This window comes from Passer domesticus, chromosome 25 (genome assembly GCF_036417665.1).
Source record: "Passer domesticus isolate bPasDom1 chromosome 25, bPasDom1.hap1, whole genome shotgun sequence".
Lineage (NCBI taxonomy): Eukaryota > Metazoa > Chordata > Aves > Passeriformes > Passeridae > Passer > Passer domesticus.
The window spans coordinates 2,122,793-2,143,766 of NC_087498.1; the positions used below are offsets into that span (position 1 = coordinate 2,122,793).

Below are 20,974 nucleotides of genomic sequence, written 5' to 3' on the forward strand. Positions count from 1 at the left end.
CCCTGGAATCACACCGTGCCCCAGCAGCCTCTCTTCCCTCTAAAACTGGCAAATACAGCCCAGCTCTGGGCAGAGGAGCTGCTGGCCCTGACCACGCCCTGGCCCCTTGCAGCTCCATCAGTGCACACACTGATCACCCCAGGAAAGGGCTGGACACCCTGCAGAGCCCACAGGGGCTGGGGAGGCCAAGGTTCCTCCTGGATGGGCTGGGATCACTGCCCTCCACTCAGCAGTGTGGTGCGGGAGGTTTCCTGTGGCTCCCCCAGCAATCCCACGTGCCAGGCCTGGCCATTCTGGCTGGGGCTGGTTTTGGCTGGTGCCATTCGTGCCCCAGCTGCATCTCAGGGTTTGCCACATCCTGGTTCATCCCAGATGTTCAGCACCCCCAGGCAATCACACATCAACCAGAACCTGCAGCTGGAGACACCAGGACCCTTCAGGCAGCTGATACAGAGATCAATGTCACAGCAGAGGATGAAACAGCAAGAGCTGCTAAAACCCACCTCAGAGAGCCCCTGAGCCAGCCCCAAACCTGCCCTGCACCCACAGCAGCCAGGAGTTACTGTGAGACCATCCAGCACAGCCACACTGAGAGCATTTGGGAGTTCCTGAGCTGGAGCTGACTTTGCTCACCATGGATCACCTTCCCCCAGCAGAGCTGGTGCCACAGCAAACCTGGAGAGCAGAAACCACACAGATCAGTTCCAGCTCTCAGTGCTGCTTTCCTAGGAACTTCTCTGTCCCTATCACAATTCCTGAGGCCGACAGGATTTGTACAGTTCAGGAATTTGAGGTTCTCCATCTCTGGAGGCTGCTGAATTCCCCTGGGGTGATCCTGTCCAGGGTGGCTCTGGGCACACGTGGTGCTGCTCTGCTCCCAGTCCTGAGCCCCCAGCTCAGCACCTGAAGCCTCTTGCAGGATTTCCTACTGGATTTCAGTCCCAGAACTGGGATTTGCAAAAATAGCCAAGTCACTTTGGATAACAGTCGTGCTCCTGGCTCAGTGAGCACAAAAATAAAATCCCCTTGCAGCAGCCTGGGACCTCTGGCCCTGGGACCCAGCAGAGCAGCACTTGGAGGCACAGCTCAAGTCATTTTATCATGGAATCATCAACCATGGAATCTTGGAATGGTTTGGGTGGGGAGAGACCTTTAATCTCCTCATCTTTCACCCTCTGCCATGGGTGAAATCACCTTCCACCAGCCCAGGTTTCTCCAGCCTGGCCTTGGATGGGGCAGTCACAGCTTCTCCAGGCAACACAGGAGAAACAACTTCAATATTTCTAAGGCAACCAAAAACCTAAACCAAAACTTTTGCACTCTTTGGCCACATTCACTTTTGGATAAAGCCCACAGATGTGGTTTGAAGCCAAGAACAAGGTTTTCAAATGAGCTTCTGATGTCCTTTTGCAGGATTCCCACCTGGGATCAGAGCAGATGGGTCAAACCCCTCCTCCTGCACTCGTGTGCCCAAGCACCATCGGTGATGTCCCTTCTTGTGACACATCATCAAAATTTTAAGGCTTTGCCTGGAGCTTCCTCAGTCCAGGTGGCTGGGTGGGATGCTGGGAATGTGCAGGTTTTACCCAGGATTTTATTTCTCCAGCAGGGTAAATTTGATTCCTGTGAATGGCATTAAATTTCAGATTATTTAATCCTGAAAAATGAGTTGACGTTAGGGGACACTCCTCAAACCTCATCCTCACACCACCCTTTCCATCCCAACGTCTCCTGTTCACCCCCTTCAGTATCACACACCACCACGCTGCAGTTCAGCCGTTTTATTGAACTTCGCGTATGAAAGAACAGTTTCAAGTTCTAATGAGAGAAAAAAATTTAAAAATAAATTCAACATCAGGTAAAAAAAAATCACGCAACTGAAAAAAAATCACTTTTTTTTAACCAGAAATTGAACACAAGGCCCACACCATGGTGGAGTCACCAGGACAAGGGGATGCAGCAGCTGGTTTTAGCATCAGACTGGTATAAAAAAACCAAGTTTTAAACAGTTGCAACACAGCTCACTGGCAAAACCAGAATTTAAAATGAACTCAGAGTAACAAGACTGCATTAACATCTCCAGTTCAAAATTGCATCGCTCCTGTGGCACTGGTTAGTCAAGATTTACAGACAAGTTCAGACTGACACAGAATTTCCCAATATTTCACTGTTCATAGACCCGGTGCATGCCCCAGGTGAGACAGTCATGGAAACATTTCTGCATTACCCACTTGCACATGTGAAGGAAGGAAAGCAAAGTCAAAACTATATCCAGCCATCTCCATCCTGGGAAGATTCCATGAAAATCAGTTGCATAGTAAAGGATGGGAAATTAAGAAACACGAGCTGCTGCTGTGCTGGAGGACGATGCAAAGCCTCCCTTTTGCCACATTTTGGTCTCAGGTGATGAATTAAGAGCCTGATCTCCTTGCAAGGTGCCAAATTCAGCCATGAGTCCCTGACCTCCAGCAGCAAGGGTGATTTTCCTGCAACACCTGAGCACTTGGGAAAATCAGGTCTAACTTCAGTGCACCAATGGCAGCCAACACAGTTTTCCATTAAAATTCCAATATTTCAGGCACTTCCTGACTACATTTCCACTTAACACCTTTTGATTCACCATTCCAGCTCTATCCATGACTTGGGTGTTGCCACACAAATTGTCCCTGCTGTGAAATCATCCTCTGGAACAGGAATTCTGCATTAAAACCCAGCAGCAGTGCCTGGCCTTGCAATGGTCAGAGATGTGTTAAGGACAACACCACTCAGAACAATCTCAGGCCATTCCCTTTACTGGTGCACTAATGGCATCATTGTGGACCAAGCAGGAAAAATGGGAAAAAGAAACATAATTTACCTGTATCAGAGGCTGGTGGGAAATATGGAGATTAGAATGTGCAATTTAATTCACCCAGAGCTGCTACTTGGCTTTAATCTCAGGTTGAGAGACAGACTTCCAGCTGGATTTGTGCAATGCAGGAGAGTGGGGAGCACTCAGGGAAGAAAAACTCCGTCTCAGAAATTCCTTAATTTTAAAAGGATTCAGTAGCAATAACAGCGTTTGAACAGCTGGCTCAGAAAACACCCAAGTGTGTGAGGCAATGAAGCCTCCAGCATGCTCGAGGCTGGGTTCTGAGATGTCAGTCCTGCAGGGGTTTGCCTGTGGAAAGGGGCTGGAGGCTGGGGTGGGACTGCACGAATCACAGAATCACAAATTGATAGAATCCCAGAGTGCTTTGGGCTGGAAAGGGCAGCTCATCCTGTTTCCATGGGCAGGGACACCTTCCACTATCCCAGACTACTCCAAGCTCCATCCAGCCTGGCCTTGGACACTGCCAGGGATGGGGCACCCTGTGCCAGGGCCTCACCAAATCCTGACTTTTCCCCCAAATCCAGCAGGCAGAGCAGCTTCCCAGTACCCCCTCAGTGCCTCCAACAGCCCATTCCAGCCTCACTGCTAAGCCCTGTCCCTGTGCTGTGTCCCCTGAGCCTTCGTTAGTGTCCTAAAACACTTTTGGAGATCTTTTGCTTTCTAATTTTGCTGCTTTCTTAAACCAGCTTAAAACATGTCATTAAAGAAGCGGCTTTACGTGACCCCACGCCAGCCCAGCTCCCCAGATCCGCTTTTCCTGCCTCTCTGCCAGCACGGAGCCCACAGCAGAGCTCTCATCACTTTAATTGCACCCTAAAATTAAAAGGGGAAGGGTTGGTGCGTGTTCAGCATCTAAAGAGCTCTGTCTGAGCACGACAGCTCCGAGCTGCTCCGGCGTCTCGGAGCACAGCTTTGAAGGGCTATGAATAAAGATGAGCAGCCTGCCTTGGGATGATTATGGGAATCAAAGCACGCTATTTTTTGGATCTTCTCTTGATGTCAGCCATCATTAAATCGCTCCCTTTTTTTGTTTTTTTAATCGACTGGATACATTTTTAATTTGTCTTCCCTTGCCAAGCGCGGCCCTGCGCTCCCGCTGCCATGGCTGTCCCGGCACGATGGTTATCAGCAACACGCACCAGGCTGGGCTCAGGGTGGTGGCAACACAGATTGATACACTGGACTGACAGCTAGAGACTATCAAACTCTCAATTATTGTGGAAAAGCACATTGACACCCAGCTGGCTCAGCGACCAAGCACGAGGAACCCGAGAGCACGGAGCGACGTCAGCGCCAGAATGTACAACACCGAGGAGAGGTGGCATTTGGCAAGATTGTCATCAGTGTGAGATGGTTGGGAGGTGGGGACGGGTTTTCCCACCACTTTAATAATCAAAATACAGTTTTGAGCCCTAGCAGAGAGATGTCGTAACAAGTGGCTACTGAAAACAGACGAGGTATAATTATGTTACAGACACACACACACATACAAACACACACACCATAAAAAAGCTCTCTGTAAGACTGGTGAAAAATAAAAATAACTTTAGTACTGATACATTCTATCCCTCATTTTAAGGGCTACTAGATCATGTTCCAAAAGAAACTAAATATAACACCTTTGGGACCAGGGCTTCCCAAGATCCAGTCTGTGCTTCAATCCAGAAAATCAATTCTCCTCCTGTTAATGTGCTCTTACCTGTGTGGGCAGCCTGGGGTCCCCCTCCTTTCGTGGGGGTTTGGCTGTTGGCAGCCCAAATCCATCAGGGCGGTGGAAAATGGGTTTGGGGTCAGTCTCTCACCATTTCTGAGCTGCTAAAGCTTTGTTCAGTCTCCTTTGCAGGCTCAAGAGCACACGGAGAACCTGTCACGCTGCAGGGAGGCTGCAAACAAATGTGTTTCACAGCTCCTTAGGGGTTTGGGAGGTGAGATGTCCCAAAAAAGGGCCAGCTCCATCTCCCCCAGCCTGCCAGCAGCTCCCTCCGCGGCAATGGGGAGGAGCGCTTGGGAATTCCAGCCCTCACCCCAAACACCGGGCACTTTTCCTGGTCTTTTTAAAGGGGTCGTTTAAGGCCTCTGAGATTTGATGGCCCGAGCAATAATTCATTTCAGTGCTGGGGTGAGACAGGCAGGGGACACAGCTCCTCTTGCGGGACAGGGGGACACCCGGAGGGCACCAACGCTGCGGTCCTGGCCGCTGCCACAGCCGGGGCATCTCAGGAGCAATTTGCTGGAAGATCCCGTGGAGAAGCTCCCTGTGCCCGCCCCCACCACGGGCTGTCCCCCGGGCAGGGCACGGCCAAACCAAGTTAATGAGAGCCACTGCTCTAATTAGCTGTAATTTGTGCTGCTGCTTTCACACCGCGTTGATTTCGCACCGCGCGTTGTTTCACCTCCGCGGATCCCCGGCACCCCCTGCTCATCCCCGTGGGCTCAGGGACCTGCTCCATGAGGCCTTCCAGCAATCCTGGTCCCCGATCCCAATCTCCCTGTGCTGTTAAAGCCGTGGTAAATCCAGGTGCCAGCAGCAGCAGCCGTGTCTCCTCCATTTACCCGCAGCTTCAGCAGCCACGGGGTTCCTTCCATGCTGAGAATAAATGCAAGAGGAGCAATGTCCTGCTGAGAGCCAGATCCATATTTGCTCTTCATTCTCCAAATGATTAAATTGACAAAAACTGCTGGGTTTAACACTTTTGCTTCTTTTCACCCTCTCAGCCCATTCTGCCCAACCTGCACCTGTGCAGAGCCCTGGAGATCTCTGTGCTTGGGCCCCCCAAGCCCTTCTGCCAGGAACAAAGTCTCCACCAGCAGAGATGCACCTGCCGTGGCAGGAGGAGGAATTCCAGCCAAGAAATTATCCATGTTTAAAAAACAAACAAAATAAACACGACCTCACCAAAGCTGACACATTCCTTGCAAGAGTCACATCATTCCCCAGCATTAAGGGAATCTCTCACCCCGAATTTCAGCTGAAGTTTTTCTGCAAGGCTCTCATTCATCTTCAAAGCCCTTCTGCAAGAAACGTGGTGCAGACAGTTGGCTGCTTTGCCTTGTACATTCCCGAGTTTTCCCATCTCCAGCCTTGCTTCCAGGGGGTGGTTTCAGTGCATCCTCCCTGGGGCTGTGCCTCCAGGCATCCCCCTCGTGTCTCCTGTGGATGCTCTGTGTGAAATGCAGGCAAACAGCTCCTCTGGGGGGGAAGGATCCGGGTTTTGGTGCTTCCCTCTGGATGAGTGGTCCTTGTTCCACCTTCCAGGTACCTGGGTCTGTTTCACACACAATAATTTTGGTTCCTGTTACCTCTCCTTGAGCAGCCTCTGCTTCAGAGGAAGCTCCAGCTCCCTTGGTTCTGTCCAGTCCAAATAAACATTCCCAAACCATTCCCAGGAATTATTGCAATGCAGACAAAGAGGTTCCTGGGCTCATCTGAGTCTCTCCAACATTATTTTCACCCTTAAATCCAATGCTGTTCCAAGTTTCACTCTGATGGAGGCTGAGCTGGGAGGGTTTCAGTCCCCAGGCTGGGATGGAGGCAGCATGAGTGGGTGGATGAGGCTGGGGAGGGGGAAAAGGGGGAGCCAGAAGCAGGAGAGACCATCAACCCCTCTGCCATTTGCATTTATCCCTTTGCACATCACTTATCCCTTTGCAGACCATTTATCTTGTGGCACCAGAATAATATTGATCCGTGCAGTCCTAGGAAACACAGTGAGGTTACAGAAAGCCCAGCTTTAAGAGCTTCCCAGCCCAATATGGGTAACCCACAGCTCTAAATCTGCCACCAAAACCCTCAGTGTGCAAAATGAAACAGCAGTGGACAAAGGAGGGATGGAATTCCCAATTATTACAGAATTAGCAAGGCAGCACTATAAAATTGGGGTACTGTGGAAGTGCAGACCAAGGCAGAGAGGCTCTCATGAAAGGGAGCAGGAGCATGGTCAGCCAAGAACTGGGTTTTTAGACTTTTTCTAGCCTGGAAATCCAATTTTCCCTTAGTTTTTTGTGGAGTGATTCTGATAGCAAGGCACAACTGTTCGACACCCTTTTCCTCAGCACCAGCAGAGATGTTTCTTTCTAAATAAGGACTTAAAGTAAATCACAGCCTTTGGTACAGCACAGAGCTACTTATAAAGGGCATTTCCAGGAAAGTGAGAAAAATGGAACAGGAATGATTCTCCAAGAGCTGAGAACAGCCCGTGGCCTTCACCAGGGAACAGAGACAGCAACCAAATTCCCCCCCACTCCCTCCCACCCCGAGAAAACACTTGGACTGAGTTTTAGCAGCTCTGCTTAACATTTCCTTCTGGTTACTTCATCTTTCAAGAGATTTTTTAAAATAGTATTAAAAAACACTGAAATAATGTCCAAGTGACTTCTACCTCTCCTCCTCCTTTCTCCTGGCTTTGCTCAGTCCTGTTATATTGCACATGAGTTGAAGACAATCTGGCTCCAAAGATGTTCCCTTCTACATAATGCACTTGTTAGAGGACACAGACAAAGTGGGGAATATCCCATATATAAATATATATATATGAAATATGGGCTGGGTTTAGCTGGGAAGGACAGGCCCTCTGTCAGTGGGGTCCACGGCAGCGTCGGTCGCTGTGTTGGGATGTTGGGGATGTTGGGGATGTTTGTCCTTTCCTTGGAGATGTTTTATTTCTCAACACAGTCCTGAAGATCTTCATTTCAAAACTTCTTCTGTGATCTGTGGAGCAAAGCAAAGAACCTCTTTTATTTTTTTTAATAACAAAAACAGCTTTGAGAAACAACAACAGGTTCTATTTTTTGCAAGTAAAGTGGAAGAGAAGTTGTCCCTCCTGACAAATTCCCAACTTCATTTCCCACAAATAAAAAATGAAAATTTGCTAATTAAATTCTTTAATGGACTAGATGCCACATAGTCTAAACTGAGCTAAAGATAGGGAAAACATTCATTAAAAATATTCTTGTTATTAACTGTTATCTTACATTAATGGCAAGTTCCAAACCCAGAATAATTAGTGCCAAGTGGGTTTTCCTCATGATTTTTATCTTAATCAAGTTGAGTTTGTTCTGAGCTGATGTAATTCATGAGATATTGAGCAACTGGTTGATTTTATAAATCCAGTCCAGGTGCTGGGAGGAGCCAGGGCTGATCCCACTCCCAGAGCTTGGACTGTGGAGTCACTCCCACAGAGCACAAACCCAAAATCCCATTTTGATGTGGGGATGGGGGTGTCCAGCAAAGGGCTCAAAAAACCCCAAAATTTCTGCAGTGCCAGAATTGCATCCATAGCTCTACACTCCAGGGACTGATTCCTGTTTTAATACAGTGAGATGCTCTGCTCGGCCTTTGAGACACTGAAATTTCTAGAAATTTCATGCAACTGTTTTTAACCCTCACATCTACCAAAAAATCTGTGTTCTGCCTTTACTTCACACCACGGCAGCTGGAGCAGCCCAGCTGCCCAGGTCAGATGTCTGAGCCGGGTGCTTCACTGGCAGCTGGTGATGAGGGAAAGGTGGGGAGGAGCTGCAGTCCCAGCCCAGTGCCCGGCCTAAGGCACCAGGGCCTGCCTGGTCCCAGCTCAGCCCCAAAATCAGCCTGTGCTCCCCAAAGGGAGAGGCAGGATAGAGGTGTGCCAGGGGGGATCCATGCACTGAGGAGGGAGAGAGCCTCCCTCTGGATGCTGCAGGCATCAGGGTGCAGGGATGGAGATGTGGCAGAGATGAAGTTGCAGCAATCATGAGGATGTGGGAATGAAGTTGCAGGGATAACGAGGATGCAGGGATAACGAGGATGCAGGGAAGATGTTGCAGGGACAATGGGGATGCAGGAATGATGATGTTGCAGGGCTGAAGACGTTGCAGGGACAATGGGGATGAGGGATAATCATGTTGCAGGGCTGATGTTGCAGGGATGATAAGGCTGCAGGGAGAATGATGTTGCAGCTGTGATGAAATTGCAGATGAAGTTACAGGGATGAAGTTGTAGGGATAATGAGGATGCAGGGATTGCAGGGTTGATGAGCATGCATTTGCAGGGATGATGAGGATGTAGGGATGGTGATGTTGCAGGGATGATGAAGATGTAGCTATGATGAAGTTGCAAGGATAATGTTGCAGGGATGATGAGGATGCAGGGATGATGATGCAGCTATGATGAAATTGCAGAGATGAAGTTGCAGGGGAGATGAGGATGCAGGGATGATGATGATGGGGAGGCTGAGGATGCATGTGCAGGGTTGATGAGGATGTGGGGATGTAGGAACAGGGATGCCAAAATCCAGCAGAGAAAGGAAAGAGATGGGAATTCCTGCCAGGAGCAAAGATCCCTGCGAGGCAGTGCAGCACTGGGAAATGAGCTTCCAGAGGGGCTCAGTGCTCTGAGCAAGGATCTCAGCCCAGGCAGTTGTTGGAGCACCAGCTTATCCTGAAGTGCCAGCAGGGCCATTCCTGGGCTTAGAGCTAAAGGGGCTTTCTGCTTTATTGGACTGGGCTTGCTGGGGGATTAAACCCCTCCCACCTGCCAGCTGGGAAGGGCTCCAAACTGCCGGGATCCTCAAGGATCACTGGAGCATTACACACTCAGCAAATAAATAAATAAATACACAACTTAGACCCAAGCAGAAACTTCAGCCCAGGAAATGCCACTGGGCAAGAAGGTGGTGGTGGAATTGGGGCTCTGCAGATGAAGTGGTAAATAACAATTTTAATTCCCACCAGGCAAATCGTCCAGTGCTTTGGGGTACCCTGGAGCCCATCCAAGCTGTATCCTTGCCAGTGAAGAAAGAAACACCAAATCCTGAGCCTAACAATGGTGTTATTGCTCTGGATCCAGTGAGTGGGAGTGAGAAGTCAGGAGCATTCAGGAGCTATCACTGCTCCAGCTCCTGAAGGGATCCAGATGTCTTTCTGTTGTACAGGGGTGAGGAAATCCTCTCCATCCCAAGAGAAATAGAGGATATTAAACAGAAGCCATAAAAATTAGATGTTTTTAAATTGACTGAGCCAAATAACTTCCATCTAAACACTCAGAGCTGGCAAAACAGCTCCTGGGAGTGCAAGTACTGAGCATCTCCTGAGTCCTTCCAGGAGACTGGAAAACAGCTCCTGTTTGGGACAATTTTTTAAGGGATAAACAAAGTGACCTGCAAAAATGATGGGTCTGGCCATCTGCCACTGATCCCAAGCAATATGCTGGAATGGCTGAGAGTCTTAATACAGAATTAAAGAGGAAGATTTAATTGATGCTAATCAACACAGGTTTTCTGTTAAGAAAACAGATCTTATCAAATTAACTGATATCTCCGACTGAGTCTCACACTTGGCTGATAAAGGTGCTTGTGTAATTCTCTCCTGCAAGGGAATTGCATGGCTGTTGGGCAAGAAAACAGAGCAATAAAGCAAAATTCCCAGGAGATGTCTCAAGTGAGGAACCCAGATCACATCCTTCACTCGCTCCTCCTTGGGCTCCCTGTGCTTTCTCAGGGCATCTTGCAAACAAGATGGGAGAGACATCCCTGAAAATGTCCAGCCCTGGGAGTGAACAGCCCAGGCTTGTTTCTGATGCTGCAGAAAGAAGATTTCCTGCCTTAATTCTGAGGGATTTAAAGTGTGGAATTCATTCAGGCACCTGCACCCACCGAGGCACAAGCAGAGGTAGAAAAACCTTCAATGCTACATCCAGTTCACAGCAGCTCCTTCCTCAGCCCTCCTGAAAACTCAAATTCCAGACAGCCAGGGCCATTTTTAAGCCCAAATTTCTTATATCTGGTTTCTGACCCAATGCAACAGTTAAATTGTTGCAGAGACACAGTGGCAGCTCCAAGCAGAGACCAGCAAGGAGGAAGAAGAGGGTTCTCAACCCTAAATTCACAGAGATTTCAGGAGAAATGGGCCAGAAGGGTGGGAAAGGGAAGATGAAGAGTGAAGAAATCACAGGAGAGAAGACATTGATGGGGAGCTGAAGGCAGAGCTGGCAGATTGGGAAGCTGAGTGAAACCTCAGGCTTCCCTTTAGCCAAGGGAAATAATTGATACTATTGGTGTACCCAGGGCAGGGTCTGCAGGCTTTCCCAGCCTCAAGGAAGCTGAATCCCACAAAACCTTTGGAGGAGTCCTCACTTCTTGCTCCACCTTTCAAAACTGCCTCTTCCTTCCCCAGGAGTTTCATTGCAAACTCCTCCTGAAGCTGCTCGGTGCCATTTACAGATGGGGAAACTGAGGCACGGAGGAGCCCAAAGCCAGGGAGCAAATCCCACAGTGCTCACAGTGGGAGAGGGACACATTTCCCTGGAGTACCAACCCAAAGCCCCTGAAGTGCACAGCATCACCCACCACCCTCTCTGTGCACAGCTCCTCCCTTGCACCAAGCCCAAGAGCAAACCGAGCCCTCTGCACACGCAGAAAACACTTCACAAAGTGTGTGTTCATCCCCTCCATCCTCCCTCCCAGCCTTTAGCTTCCCGTGGAGCACCACCCCAAGCACAGACCCTGCTGCAAGCCCTGATCCTGCTGCCACCACTGGGCAGACCATGATAAAATCCCCAAAGGATTTTCCTCGTGCTTTGCAGGAAGCAAAGCAAAGCAGCTGCGCTGGCCAGCCTCAAAATAAACCTGACTGCACCTTGCAGCCTTGCTGGGGCGAGAAGAGGGGGTTGGAAGCAGTCCTGGGGCCGGGCTCATCTCCCCCACAAGCCACACATCCAAGCCCAGCCCGCCCAGCCAGGATGTTCAGAGAGCTAAAAATGAAGTGCAACCACTGGAGCAAAGCAGCAGAGCTCCAGCACGCTCAGAAAAGCATCGGAATCACAAGTCGCAAGGAAATGAATCATTCCTAAACAAACCCAGCAGCGCCTGCTGCCGTCGGTGCGGCTGAGCCGGGGCTCTCACAATGAGTGTGCAGAGCCATCAGGGAACAGGCAAGAGCAGGGAGCATTCCAGCTCCTCCCGGCTCCAGTGAGGAGCTGAAGGAGATGGGAGACATGTTCTAATTTATTTGAGCGTGTCTTGGTTCATAAGGAGGAGAAAAGTGACGGTGCCCTGCGGGGATGTTCATGCGGGGAGGTTTCCCTGCCCTGCTGCCGAGCATCCTCAGCACTGAAAATTCAGGCTCTGAGCGGTGATGAGACACAGACAGAGCCTGAGCCCTGCGGGTGCCAGAGCAGCACGTCAGTCGTGGAAGGAAAAGCACAGAGAGGCTCACGGGGTTTGTGTTTGTGGGGAGTTCTGCCAGAATCGGGGATAAAAGGGCTCCACCCCGCACACACATCCCTCTTCCACACACACGATGGTTTTCAGGAGCACAAACTGGATTCACCGAGTGACAAAGAGCAGGAGCCCTGACGCCTTCCCAGCAGGAACAGCCAACAAGCAGGGACAAACACCCCTGGGATGGGCACCATCAGCCACCAGCCTGCACCAGGCACGGAGTGACAGCTCTCCATTGCACCCCGGCCCGACCACAGCGGGGCCAGCAGAGTTTTACCTGGAGCAAGAGCTGGGAGGGGCTGGGAGATGGGGCTGGGGCCCCTCTGCAGGGATCCCCTGGGGCTGAGACCCCTCTGCAGAATCCCCTGGGGCTGGGGCCCCTCTGCAGGATCCCCTGGGGCTGAGACCCCTCTGCAGGATCCCCTGGGGCTGGGGCCCCTCTGCAGGATCCCCTGGGGCTGCTCTGCAGGATCCCCTGGGGCTGAGACCCCTCTGCAGGATCCCCTGGGGCTGGGGCCCCTCTGCAGGATCCCCTGGGGCTGCTCTGCAGGATCCCCTGGGGCTGGGACCCCTCTGCAGGGATCCCCTGGGGCTGGGGCCCCTCTGCAGGATCCCCTGGGGCTGAGACCCCTCTGCAGGATCCCCTGGGGCTGGGGCCCCTCTGCAGGATCCCCTGGGGCTGAGACCCCTCTGCAGGATCCCCTGGCCCTGCTGTGTCCCTGCCAGGGGATGGCTCTGCCCTAGGGCACAGCTGGGACTGGACCCTCCTCCTGGTGCCAGTCTCATTCCTGACCTAAGAAACCCACAGTCACCACCCCCTGAAATGGGTCAAACACCCTCCACTGCTGGACAAGTGATTCCCAGCTGGGATGAGGCACCTCAGGACACCCAAAATATCCCCCAAGTGTCCTCCTCAAAGTGGTGATGGCCACGGCCCCAGGAATGTTTCCAAGAAAAACAAGCACAGAGCTCCATCCCTCCATGCTCGATGCCCACCTCTGGCACGGGGCTGATGCCACCCTGCCCCCATCATGGCCTGCACTCAGCCATGCAAACAGCACCCAGGGAAACGGGTAAAGGCATCACCATCCCACCCTTAACACATCCTGCAGCTGAACAAGACCCCAAAGCCGAGCCGAGGGCCCAGCCGTGCTGAGGGTGGGACCCAGAGCAGGGAGGGCGCAGGGGAGCAGCACCAGCTCCGGAGGAGTGAGGATTCCAGGGGTATGGCCCTGCCTACAGCACCCTGTAACCATCGAATCATCACATGCTTTGGGCTGGAAGGGACCTTAAAGGCAATCCATGACAAAGATCACACAATATCCTGGAATCCTTTCTTTCCCTGCTCCCATATGAGTGCCCTTGCAGGGGGGATGCCGGGGCACTGAGCTCTCCTTCAGGTACACACAGAACTGAGGCTAAAGGGCAAAATAAGGCACAGTTAAACCCTATTTGAGGCACTGAATGACTGCATCTTTTACTGTTTGCACTCCCAGGTTTGCAGCCTGCCCAGAGATCGTTTGCTAAAGCGTTTAAAAACAGGGAAAACCGAGCCCTGCTTCCCTCCGGCGGCGGTGGAGCCTCCGTGTGCTCGCACCAAGATATGCATATTTTAAAAGCTTGGCAGGAGAGGGCTCCAAACTACACAATTAAACAGATTTTACACACAACACTCCCCGTACACGCCAAGCACTGCCAAACACCCTTTCCTTGTGCTACATCCCTGCAGGAGACCCCTTGGGAGCAATGACCCCGGCTGGCTCCTTCCTCCTGCCGGGGAAAGCACTTGTCTGCCCTTTGCCGCTGCTTAATTGTCCATAAACGGGGGATTAAAAACAAAAACTACTTCTTTTGTCAAGGGATGGAGCAGGAACAATTGCCTGGGAGGAAATTTAACCCTCCTGGAGGAAAGAGATCTCTCCAGCGCTTGTCTGTGTCCACACGTGGGGTGGGATGGATACTGCTCTGCTCAGGCCACCCCAGGCACCCGAAGGGCATCTATTGTGCTGCAGAACAACAGAACCTTTTGAAGGCGTTCAGGCCTAAAAACACACAAAAAAGAGGGCAAAGAAGCAGGAGAAAAAGGTGATGGTGTCAAAGCACCAAGTGGAGCGGCCAGGGTTGCGGCTGCTGCACCCCGCAGCACCAGGGACGTGTCTCAAGGAAGCATCCAGGGCTGAAACAGGGGAGCAGGTCCTAAAACACAGGCAGAGGGACAGGGAGACTGACAGCAATCTGTGAAAAGAGAAAACAGGAGGTGCAAGGCTCTACAGCACCCAGCGCCCTCTGTGGGGGTTGGAACAAGACGTTCTTTAGGGTTGTTTTCAACCCCAGCCTTTCTGTGACTCTGTGATAAACTGAAGGCATCCACGGGCAGCTCCAGCCTGCCAGGGGTGGGAGCTGCCTCTTCCATCCTCACTCCCATCCCTCAGTGTCACTGTGTCTCTCGGGTGACAGGCACAAAGGACAGGGGTGGGGAGGGCATTGCTGTGGAGACCAGGGATTGCCCAGAGCTGCAGGGACCCTGCTCTGGGGGTGCTGGGAAGCATCAGCCAGAGCCCGTGCTAATGCCCTTTCCTCCATTTAATGTAACCAGCCGGGTCTGGGCGAGCCCTTGGCCTCACGCTGATGCTAATCCCCTAACGCTGCCCCTCTGAGCACATCAGGGACAGCCCAGCCCAGCACAGCCCAGGCTCCTCTGGAGCTCCCCAGTGGCTGCTGGAACTCTGCCTTGTCCTAATGGAGCACACAGCAGGCGAGCAGAGCCACTTGAACAACAGCTGGCTGTGGAGAGCCCAGGGTTTCAGGGATCTCTCCAATTCCTGGCACAACGTGTGCAGCAGCCAGTGCCAGAGGAGCTGTCAGACCACGGAACAGAAGGCATTTATCAGTCACTGAATGGTTTGGGTTGGAACGGATCTTAAAGATCATCCAGTTCCAGCTCCCTGTCATGGGACACCTTCCACTGGAGCAGGTGGCCCAGGTGGCTCCTTTTGTCTCACTGGATGGCACCCACGAGACAGCAGAGAGGGCAGAACATCCAAAGGATGTTCCCAATTTTCCACTTCCACTTTGGGAGTGTATCTAAAAGGCAGCAGCAGAGAATTGTTGTCTTTCAGTGATACCACTCAGTACTGGAAAGTGTTTTTCTGAACGTGAAAAAGGGGAAGTTTAGTTAGATATTTTTTGCCCAGAGCAGCTGTGGCTGGCCCTGGATCCCTGGAAGTGTCCAAGGCCAGGTTGGACAGAGCTTGGAGCCACCTGGGATAGTGGAAAGTGTCCCTGCCCATGGCAGGGGTGGGACTGGATGATCCTTAAGGTCTCTTCCCACCCAAACCATTCTGGAATTTTACCAGAGCCAAACTGCATTTTAGCCCAGTAGGTGAAGAGGTTTCCTTGTCACCTCTCCCATAAAGCATCTTTTACTGTCAGTAAAATCCCTTTGAAACTACTCTGCCCCTACAAAATCAGTCAGGGAGGAGTCAGGAAAACAAACCAACAGCCTGCAAGGTCTCTGCTTATTTTAGAAGACAGAGAAACTGAAAATTGTTCTGTGCCATTTCAAGAACATGTGGCTTCCCTACCCTGTGCAGCTGCCACGGGGAAATCACCAGCCCAGAACTCATCTGCAAACTCTCCAGGGTGCCATGTTTCCACTGCTCTTCAACTCAGACCCTCCTTTTAGGAATAGGCATGTAGGAAAGCTTTAATAACTATAAAATTTAATAACAATAAAAGAGAATTACAATAAAAAGTGAGAGCTTGTAGGCAGAAATGACATTTCAGCCCACTGGCAGCCTGGTGAAAAGGCACACTGAGGTGTTCCCAGTTACCCCAGACAAGGAATCCCACTTGTCCTGGACAAGGAATCTCAGGTTTGTAACTTCCCATGATGTTCCAGAGCATCTCCCTTATAAAGATCATCTCTTGCACCCTCAGCTATGAAAACTCTGGTAGCTCCAATAAAACCATCACACCCCAGCAGCCAAGGAGGGGCTCTGATATTTTTCTTGGGTTTATTGACTGTGGCTAAGGGAGGGTGCTACAAACCATCTAGATCCTTCTGAGTCAGGGGAAAATCCCAGCTAAACTGCAATTTTGGCATGGCCAGCATCTCTCGGGACAAGGCCCCCTCTCCACAGCCTTGGGAAAGGTGTGACTTGCACAGGTCAGGGCCAAATTTCTTTGCTGTAGGTTTTTAACAGCGTGCCTGTTCCATGTGCTACCTCAGAGGAATTTGGCTTTTTTTTTAACCCAAAATCCAGCAACACTGAGCAGAGCTGGAGCCAAAGCTCTCGAGGCCAAGCTGCTTTTGGCCTGTGTCAGTGGCAGGGGCTGGATGGGAGCACTAAACCACTGAAATCACCTTTTTAGCACAGAAGTGAGGCAATCCAGCTGCAGAGAAGCAGCAGGGTTTTCCTCCTCCCACAGCACGAAAAAGCAAATACAATCAGAGGAGCTCTAGGATGTGATCCCACTTTATCTAACGTGTATAAAAATACCCGAGAGTGGCATGATAAGCTGGAGAATAAAAGTAAGCAGTGGAAAGCATGGGGTTTGTCTAAAAAAAACCAACACTGACTCCACTGAAGTCTCCCCCGTGCAGAGCTCACCTGATCCCGTCAGATGTCCCATGGCCCCTGGCATACACGTGAAGATGAAGCCGGTGATTTTTCCCAGCTGGATTTTTGGTTATTTTTCAATCCTGATTTTTCACTGTCCCCCTTATTTCACAAAGCTGCCGAGGTTCCCTGGCCAAGCTTCCCGGCAGCTGCTCGGTGCCAGTTCCCACTGGGTTTGGGGTCGTTCTCGGTGGAGCAGGATGAACCTCCATCCCCAGATTTCACTGCCAAGGTGAGGGGCAGGTGGATCTGGGGGTGCTTATTGCCTGTGGATGCTTTGTTGGGCACACGGGAGGAGCAGCGGGACAGGAACCACGAAGGGGGTGCAGAGCCACGATGTCTTGTGGGATGGAGGAGCTGGAACCATCTGGAAAGGATTTTTGCGGGATGAGCAAGGACCAAGGGGGATGGGAGAGAGAAGGGATGCCATGACAACCTTTGGGGGTTTCCCAGGAAACCATGGTCACCATGGCAACTGCATCACTCCGGTCGGAATTAGTGACTTCCGCTGGAAGGCGTGTTCGCCACTTTAATCTTCTGGTGATAAGCGGCTGCATCTCCTCCAAAGGCTTTGCAAAACGAGGAGGAAATATCCCTTTGTCTGCGGCTGGGCGGGTTGGAGGCTCCCAGCCACAGGAGGAGCCCGGCGTGGATCCTGCTCCGAGCCGACATCGCTCCCTGCGCCGGCGGCTCCCGAAAATATTCCCGTCTGCCTCTCCTCTCCCTCCTCCCGCACACATCCCTGCTGCACGGCCACAGGCGTGACATTGGAGGAAATAATTCCATCAGGTTACAGGGGAAGGGAGTTCAGAATAGAAAACGAAGGCTTAGGGAGGTTTTTTTCTATATAAATCGGCATTGATTGCTCTCGGTCTCTGACCAGATTAGAATTTCATAAATGATCTAATGGGGAGAAAAGGGGAATCTGGGATGTGCCCGTAATGGCACATCACACGTTTCAATATTAAGCATCATTTAACGATGTGGTAACAGAGACTCTCTGCAGAATTAAATGGTTATTTCCTCCCAGCCCCCTCCCAGCACACTCTGCCTCATGTTTTCCTCGCTCCTCCACCCAGTCCGAGTTCGTTAATCCAACAAGTAATTTTATGTGATGGAAGGGAGATTGGCTACACACTGCCCTTAGGGAAAGAGGGGGAAATTCAGGAGCAAAGCAAGAGGTTCCCCAAAAGCCCAAAAAGCAAAGCAGCCCTGCAACACGTTGCAGAACAAACACCTGTTTTGACAGTGAGTGTGGTTTGTCTTCATCTTCCTTCTCTTTACCCTTTAGCTGTCCTCTTCTTCAGAGAATTTTAAATCCTTTTACTTTTGGATCTTTAGAAAGGAAGGATCTAAAAAAATAAAGGTATAAAAACGAGGGCACACACAGGACCGACGATGGTGCATGTTCCACACAACACCGACACACAGTCACTTTGCATCATTATTGGTATTGTTATTGGTATTGTTTTACCGCATCCTCGGGTTTGGTTGCTGTTCGTTTGGTTTGGGTTTGTTTTAAACATCCGTAAAGATCTTTTTGATGTTCACACAGTTGGGATTGTTTGTGGTCGTGCAGTTGCCTGCTTTAAAGGCAGCCTGTTTGAATGCACTGTGATTGATCCCCCCTTCCTCAATCACCATGTACTCGGACTTGCTGAGGGTGGAATTGCTGCGAGCCTTCTTCATCTCCTCGCTGGACGAGAGGTGCTGGCAGCTCCCGACGTGCATGTACTGGGCTTGCTCCTCACCCTCCGTCTCCCGGTGGTAGAAGTAGTTGAAGTTGGAGACGATGACGGGCACGGGCAGGGCGATGGTCAGCACCCCCGCGATGGCGCACAGAGACCCCACGATCTTGCCCCCAATGGTGATGGGGTGCATGTCCCCGTAGCCCACGGTGGTCATGGTGACCACGGCCCACCAGAAGGCATCGGGGATGCTACTGAACCCCGAGCTGGGGTCGTCGGCTTCCGCGAAGTAAACGGCGCTGGAGAAGAGGATGACGCCGATGAAGAGGAAGAAGATGAGCAGGCCCAGCTCCCTCATGCTGGCCTTGAGGGTCTGCCCCAGGATCTGCAGCCCCTTGGAGTGCCGGGAGAGCTTGAAGATGCGGAAGACCCTGACGAGGCGGATGACTCTGAGGATGGCCAAGGACATGGCTTGCTGGCCGTTGCCTTGCCGCTCAGCCAGCTCCGTGCCCAGGGTGATGAAGTAGGGGATGATGGCCACAATGTCAATGATGTTCATGATGTTCTTGGAGAAGGTGGCCTTGCTGGGGCAGGCAAAGAAACGGACCAGCAGCTCAAAGGAGAACCAGATGATGCACAAAGTCTCCACCACAAAGAAAGGGTCGGTGAAGGATGACACCATGGAAGTAGGCGAGGATGAGGAGTTGGTGAAGACATCAGGTGGGAGAGGGCCGCTGCCTGTCCCGAAGGTTCCCCCAGTTCCCTCATAGTCATGATCATCCCTGAATTCAGGCAGGGTCTCCAGACAGAAGATGACAATAGAGATAAGGATGACCAGGACAGAGACAATGGCAATGCCTCGGGCCGGCCCAGAGCTCTCGGGGTACTCGAAGAGGAGCCACACCTGGCGCTGAAACTCCTTCTCGGGAAGCGGCCGCTGCTCCTCCCGAATGAAACCCTCATCCTCCCGAAACTTCTCCATGGCCTCCTCCCCCAGCTGGTAGAAGCGGATCTCCTCGGAGAAGATGTCGATGGGGACATTGACGGGACGCCGGATGCGCCCGCCCGACTGGTAGTAGTAGAGGATGGCGTCGAAGCTGGGACGGTTACGGTCGAAAAAATACTCATTGCGGAGGGGGTCGAAGTAGCGCATCCTCTTGCGGGGGTCCCCCAGCAGCGTCTCGGGGAACTGTGCCAGGGTCTTGAGCTGGGTCTCGAAGCGCAGCCCCGAGATGTTGATCACCACGCGCTCGCAGCACTCGTGCTCCCCAGCGCCCGCGGGCTGCCCGGCGGGCAGGGCCGGCGCCGGGGGCTGATCGTAGCGCTCCCCCCCGAGCAGCGCAGGAGGATGCTGGGGCTCCTCCAGCAAAGGGTCTCCGCCGCCGCCGCCTCCCACCACGGTCATGCTGCCTTCCTCGCCTTCTTCGCCCTCTTCCTCGTGCTGCTCGGGGCCCGGCTGGGGGGCGGCGGGGGGCAGCTGCTCGGTGTAGCCCAGGTTGTGGTGGCTGCTGCTCGAGCCGCCCCGCGGCTGCCGGCCGGCGGAGGAGGCGGCCGGAGAGTAGAGCAAGCTCCGGCGCTCGTCCATAAAGGTGTGGGGCGGAAGGGGAAGGGGGGGGGAGGGGGGGGATCCGAGAGGCGGCAGCCGAAGCCTCTTCTTCCTCCTCTTCCTCCTCCTCCGGGCGGAGAGGGAGCAACAGCCGCCCAACTCCTCCAGCGGCTGCCGCTGCTCTGAAGAGCTGAGGCTCTTCTCAAAAAATCCGCCCCCAGCCCTGGCACCGCCTCGCTCAGTCACCGCTCCCGGAGACACCCACCAGCCCCCCGGCCCTGCCCCGCAGCCCCCCGCCAGCCTCGGGCACCCCCTCCCCTGCCCCTGCTTGGGGGAGCCCCATCCACCCCCAGGCAGCGCCAGGGGCTTCAGTCTCCTCCCGGGAGCATCCTCTGCTGCTCCGCGGGCTGCAGGCGGGGAGAGGGGCTTTTCCTGGCAGAACCGCTGCCTAGAAAGAGTTTTTCTGCCCTTCCCCAGGTGGAATGCAATTTCGACTGTGATTTTGGCGTCTGCCTGTTGGTTTTCAGCTACGGTTTCACACGGTGGGAGGCTGTGGGCAGTGGAAAGCCGACAGCGTGGCCAGACCCAACAGTTGTTTTGAATCAGCGTCTGGGTTAGGCTGGGGATTGTTTTTCTCTGTCTAGGAGAGCGTGTGCATGTGTGTGTGTCCATGAGTGTGGGTGCACACGTGTGTGTGTGCGTGTGCTTCCCCCACCAAAATAAACCCAGAAGCAAAGCTGAGCCAGCCCTGTACCAAGGAGGTTCCAGGCTGAACCCAAACCTGCATTTCAGACTTTCCATCAAGAAAGCCAAAACCCTTATATTTCTTTTTCTTTCTTTTTTTCTGTCTTCAATTGGTATTTAGCAAATAGTTCAATTGTGAGCAAAAGGGACTTTTACAGGCAAAAACCTCCTCTGCAGGAGCACAGAGCTGGGAAACACCCCATCCCCAGGAGGTGAGCATCAGGGACAACCTCTGATCTCAGCACTCCCAGGTCTCCCCCCAATCCCCATTTTTCCAACCCCCTGCAATAGCTGAAATGCTTTAACCC

At 52.3% G+C, this 20,974-nt stretch overlaps 1 protein-coding gene across 1 annotated transcript; it reads right to left on the reverse strand.

The window, feature by feature from the left end:
• Nucleotides 1–1,766: 1,766 nt before the first annotated feature.
• On the reverse strand, nucleotides 1,767–20,152 carry LOC135286006 (potassium voltage-gated channel subfamily A member 3-like). The gene is made up of 2 exons (XM_064398862.1): nucleotides 16,680–20,152; nucleotides 1,767–7,580 (listed from the first exon to the last, which is right to left on the reverse strand). Exon 1 carries the CDS (start codon nucleotides 19,959–19,961, stop codon nucleotides 18,207–18,209), a length of 1,755 nt encoding a protein of 584 aa, XP_064254932.1. The 5' UTR covers nucleotides 19,962–20,152; the 3' UTR covers nucleotides 1,767–7,580; nucleotides 16,680–18,206.
• Between the last annotated feature and the right edge of the window lie 822 nt (nucleotides 20,153–20,974).